A 5,468-nucleotide genomic window follows, 5' to 3' on the forward strand; every position below is an offset into this window, starting at 1 on the left:
TAACCCAACCGCTGGGTCAAAACAACCCAATCGCTGGGTTTGTCCCTATTTTACCCAGCACTGGGTTGTATTTAACCCAGCATTTTTTAGAGTGTAGTGTAAGTACAAGGACAAGCTATTATTGTGTAAATGTACTGAAATATTGAAAGATAACCAACTTCTCATGAATGTTTATCTTCTAATATGGATAAATGAATTACGCTACAATACAAAGTGAAGAAAAGGGACACGAACATATTCCTCACTTTTCTTTTTGAAAAATATTTACACAAACAATCATGCACTCAAATGCAGCATCACATTATCTCATTCACATATGAAGCCCACATACATCGCATCCACTAACATCGAAATATTTATGCACAGTGTTCAATAACATGTTTGACAGACGACATGTAAAAATAAATTAATTGATCACTTTGCATAATGCAGCACGAATTACGGGAGGAAGATAAATATTTCAAAGGTTATTTCATCCAACAGGTCACTTTTAAGAGACAAATTTCCCACAAACAAAACAATGTCAAAGTGTGTCCAGTTATTCGTTCACTCATATTCGCAATGCCCTGAAACTGGTTAAAATGGCAACTTTTTATGAATGCCTTCAGTCAAGTGCAGCTCCCACTCAAGCAAACATCATTTGAGATAGATCAACATTCAAGCAAGGTAAAGTTCAAAAGGTTCCTTCAGCCTGAACGATTTTGTATTTCCACAAGGACAACTCTGCATTATAATTTCAGATTAAAAGTGTGGAAATAAAGGGCCAGACATACTCACCCCAGGAGAATACAAGAGCGCGACGCGGAGGTAGATGTGCCTCTACCCGCCTGTGAGAAACCAGCTGATGAAAAGCAAAATATTACCCATGCGGAATGTTGCCTCTCCCGCATCCCATTTATGGATAGGCATTAACTATATATAGCATTTACACTTTCTTCCCACATCATTTCGCACAGATATTAAGATACCAGACAGACGCTTTAAATTGACACTGGATACTGAATGAGTTATAAAGCGGGTGGAAAAAAAGAAAAAGAAAAAAAAAGAGTTTAGTTTAAGGTGAGTCGAACGGAAATTGTAATATTGAAATATTGTGTTAACGTAAATACATATTAATTGGTTTGAGTTAGTGGGAAATTAACGAAATGCACTCTGGCCATAATTAAAAGAATAATAATAATTAATTTATTAATTTATGTTATTGCTAAACAACAGTTTTGTTTTTATTTTAGAATGTTTTGAGAGAGAAAATGTATGATCTAGATACAATGCAAGTGATCTTCTAAGAACAAACATCAATTTTTGCGCGAGTAGCGGCACCAAACGGCACACAAATAACAACAGCGCTTTATTCTGTATTTTTATTTTATTGTATTGTATTTTAAACCCACAACATTAAAATTAATTTGTGTAGATTTCCAAGATGCGTAAACTCGTTCTTGCAGGTATGAATGGAGGCACAGCCAGTAAGAGAGGATAGTTTATTAATGTATTTACAGAAATCTAACATTACCACAAAATACTAAACAAACAAGAAAAAAAAGATAAATCTGAAGATTTCCAGTTTATGAGGGGTGAAAGAAAAAATAGTCACAAGAAAAAAAAATGCTAAATAAGATACATTCATAATTCACGTAAATACGTTGTTGTACAGCAACAAATAATACTAAAGTCTAATGACACATTTTATTAAGTTCTTAAATTTAAGTTTTAAGTAAATCAAAAAAGTGGCAATGCAGAAGAATCCCGTGCATACAACATTTACCAGAAGGAACTGTACCAATGACATTAGAAAAGTTCGTGGTTGTAACATTTCAGTTTAATCTGCATAATCCACTTTCACATGTCATAAATTACCGTTTGTCACATGACTTGACCGCGCATGCGCAGCTGTGAGCTCACGCTGTAAACACGATCAGTACTCAGAGGCCGCAGTGTGTCTCTGTCAGGAAAGGAAGTGGCTCTGAAGTGACTCGACCGCACAGTGTTTCGGAAAGATAGTGACTGGGCAGTCCTACCTGAAGACTTACACCCAGACTGAATAAAACGTTTAAAACAAACCCTCTCTGTTACTAAGAGGACGTAAAAACTGTATGTAAATCGAACGGGTATATCAGACTAAAACAGGTAACTGACGTCTTAACGTAAGTTTGTTTGTTCAAGTTGTTGTTGTTTTTTTCTCACATTTGATTATGTTAGTTTTGGACGCAGCTTTGTGTTATTTTCTGTGCTGTGACTGTCTTATAGATGTTTTTTTTTTTTTTTTTAACAATGTACGATTGTGAACGTTGATAAATTCTCCTTTTGTTCTCGGTAAGATGAACGGACTTGCACCATCTGGAAGAATGAGATTCATTGCAGTTGCTGCCATTCTTTGTGTTGGATATTTCTGTCCAACAGCCTTTGCCCATCCTCGGTATGTCATTCAAATACATCTGTTTATACATATTGATGAGTTTTAAGTTGGGGCGCATTTGTAGCCAGACAATCAATATTGTACATAGCCTCGTATGTTTGTATTTTCCCGTGTTTATTGAACAAGATACACTTTAGGTTACAGAGTAAATAGTATATACAAGACGTTTGAAGGGGGGGAAACAATACAAGTGTAAAACAGGAGTGTTAACAGACTTTTTAATGAATTTTTAAAGCAATGTTAACAAAACACACTAACAGTTCTTGGCACAATTACAGGTAGTTTTGATCAACTAGAAAGAACCGGCTCATAAGAGTCAGGAAACTGACTATGCTGAAATATGTCATGAAATTATTTTTTTACGTTTTAAGGAAATGTTATAAAACATGTTTGCGGGTGAAATATTTGCTTGAGGCACAACATTATGACTGTAATAATAATAATAATTTATTTTAAACATTATGGTTGTATTTCTTGTACTGCCTTTAATGATTTTATTTGATTTATGACATTTAAATAATACTACCACTAATAAACATTGTCACAGTATTCATTATTGTAAACCAATAAAAAGTACAATAATGAAAATCTAAATCTAATGAGAAGTGCTATTCAGAATAATAGAAATTACAAAATGAGAATTTTGCGCATTACAGCAAAAATAATTTAGTTAACATTCGCATGGCCATAATGGTTTTTAAGGGGTCATATGATGCGATTTCAAGTTTTCCTTTCTCTTTGGAGTGTTACAAGCTGATTGTGCATAGATAAGATCCCTGAAGTTGCAAAGACTAAAGTCTCAAAACCAAAGAGATATTCTTTATCAAAGTTAAGACTCTGCCACGCCCCCCTAAAACGGCTCATTCTAACACGCCCCCACATATCTAGGACCTACAATAATGTACAGTATTTGAAAAATAATGTGTTTTTTGAACATTAAAGCATGTCAACATATTCTGTTACACCAAATACACAAAATAATGATCTTTAAAAAAGCATCATATGACCCCTTTAATACACATTTGATAGTGTGACCACGTTTTTGGGATCCGTGTTTTGTACTAAATGTTTGCCAGATTGTAATTGTCACCCTGAAATCATTCATAGTGAACTGACTGCTTCTTTTAGGGGAGAATGGACAAAACTCATCCTGACTCGACATTGGCCACAGACATTTTGCAGTGTATTGTATTGCCTTTACTTTCCATTATTTTATTGCCGTTATTGCAGGTGCACCGTATATTGCTCCTCCACTGGGTATTGGGGGATAAATGATGTTGTTTTTCATTTATAGATGGAACAATGCACAACAAATTTAAGCTATTGGACTCTGCACGGATTGTGGTATGTTTATGGAGACAAATTTTCTTCTTAATGCTTGTTAAAGTACAACACTTTCCTATTTTGAGGTGCATGTAATGAGTAGGGGCTTATTATTTAATATGCACTAATTGTGATCATCATCTGAGTTTATTAAATGCATGATATTAGGGGTTGTCATGTGATCTTAAAAATCATCCGATAAGGATGGCAATGCCAGTGATTGTAAGGATGATTGTAATTAATGTCAGTAGAAGTATTTGAAGAAAATGTGTGTTGTTGTTGCAGGCCCAACACTGGCATGAGGTGCAATACATCCTGGCATTTTAATGCCAGCTTGATTGAGGTAGTTTGCTTGCCTTGCTCGCCCTGTTGGATGTCATATATTTTAATTTGATGGACATGTGCTTGACATGTTGTATGTGCATGTCTTGCAGGACTTAATACCAGAAATGGAAAAATACTGGCCGGATCTGCTAGCACCTTCTTCCCCAAAATTTTGGTATGTCAAAAACTTGCACATTTATTTTTCGATCGATTGATTGAACTAAATAATGGACTTTTTATTGTGCGCTTTTAATTGTGCCTAGGCAATATGAATGGATAAAACATGGAACCTGTGCTGCAAAAGCTGATTCTCTAAACAGTCAACACAAATACTTTAGCAAAGCTCTCGAGCTAAACCTCAAGTATGACCTTAATAGGTAAGTTCTTGTTTTTCAGTGGTTCTTGTGTCATGTAAAACCTGATTGTGTGGCTTTCAGTACATTAGGGAGTTGTGTTAAAGTAAAGTTGATCGATGCAAAGCAAAAGATGAGAGTATTTATAAATGATAGCTGTTTCATCACATACAGACATTATGTAACACTGCAATTAAAAAAGAAATCAAAACAGTAAGACTAATATTATAAAACTGATATTTCTGACTCAAAATTCTGATTGAAGCCTCATTCAAAGCTTTTGTAAAATAGCACTTCTATGCACAACTGTGATGCACATCAATTTAAATTCTATATTAAATGGATAGTTCACTCTGAAATGAAAATTGTCATCATTTACTCATTGAATTCCCCCCCTATTCTATGGAAGTCAGTGGCTACCAGCAACTGTTTGGTTACCAACATTCTTCAAATTATCTTCTTTTGTGTTCAGCAGGAGAAAGAAATTCATACAGGTTTGGAACGACTTGAGGTTGAGTAAATGATGACAGAGTTTTAATTTTTGGTTGAACTATCTCTTTACTGTGCCAAATTATAATGCTACTCGACAAGCGATTCATATTAATTACAACACGCCTTAATAACAAGTTTAGGACATGTCCCAGTTTGGATTTCCGCATTTACTCATTGTTTACTCACTTTATACAGCAAGTAAATTAAAGCAGTCCCACCTATAATGGCTGCACAGTTATAGGTACAATGGTATAAACACTACCGGTTAACACATTTCTGCTATCTAACAGAAATGTGTTAGCAATAGCGTCATACCACCAAGCCCTAGTTGATTTCCTCATGAGTCTTTTGTGTTTTCAGTGTTTTAAAGAACAACAAAATCGTCCCCTCTGAGGAGTACTACACAGTAAGTAGTTTAATTGTCTTCCCTGCTTTATCATTTAAGAGACACTAAATTATGTGTGGTCCTCTGTAAATGATGCAAGTATTTTACTATGACCTTTGACCTGAAAGGCAGAGCAGGTAGTCTGTGCAGTTGCTATTTTTTTTTATATAAACAG

At 34.9% G+C, this 5,468-nt stretch overlaps 2 protein-coding genes across 3 annotated transcripts in view; one reads left to right on the plus strand and one right to left on the minus strand.

Moving 5' to 3' along the window:
• LOC107717844 (myomesin-2-like) overlaps window positions 1–841 on the minus strand; it is a 38,895-nt gene extending 38,054 nt beyond the window's left edge. Inside the window, exon 1 of the mRNA XM_016524724.1 lies at window positions 778–841. The gene's annotated coding sequence lies outside the window, so the exon portion shown is untranslated. The remainder of the gene's footprint in view (window positions 1–777) is intronic.
• A 1,053-nt stretch (window positions 842–1,894) lies between these two features.
• Window positions 1,895–5,468, plus strand: part of LOC107717820 (ribonuclease T2-like) — a 5,486-nt gene continuing 1,912 nt past the window's right edge. The window contains exons 1-8 of one of the 2 annotated variants that reach the window (XM_016524689.1): window positions 1,895–2,144; window positions 2,319–2,416; window positions 3,545–3,599; window positions 3,711–3,760; window positions 4,025–4,082; window positions 4,174–4,238; window positions 4,327–4,440; window positions 5,269–5,314. In XM_016524689.1, the coding sequence (XP_016380175.1) occupies window positions 2,319–2,416; window positions 3,545–3,599; window positions 3,711–3,760; window positions 4,025–4,082; window positions 4,174–4,238; window positions 4,327–4,440; window positions 5,269–5,314 (486 nt within the window). In that variant the 5' untranslated portion in view covers window positions 1,895–2,144. The remainder of the gene's footprint in view (window positions 2,145–2,318; window positions 2,417–3,544; window positions 3,600–3,710; window positions 3,761–4,024; window positions 4,083–4,173; window positions 4,239–4,326; window positions 4,441–5,268; window positions 5,315–5,468) is intronic. The other variant, XM_016524688.1, reaches the window with a different exon arrangement.

This window comes from Sinocyclocheilus rhinocerous, unplaced genomic scaffold, assembly GCF_001515625.1.
Source record: "Sinocyclocheilus rhinocerous isolate Xijiao unplaced genomic scaffold, SAMN03320098_v1.1 scaffold780, whole genome shotgun sequence".
Classification (NCBI taxonomy): domain Eukaryota; kingdom Metazoa; phylum Chordata; class Actinopteri; order Cypriniformes; family Cyprinidae; genus Sinocyclocheilus; species Sinocyclocheilus rhinocerous.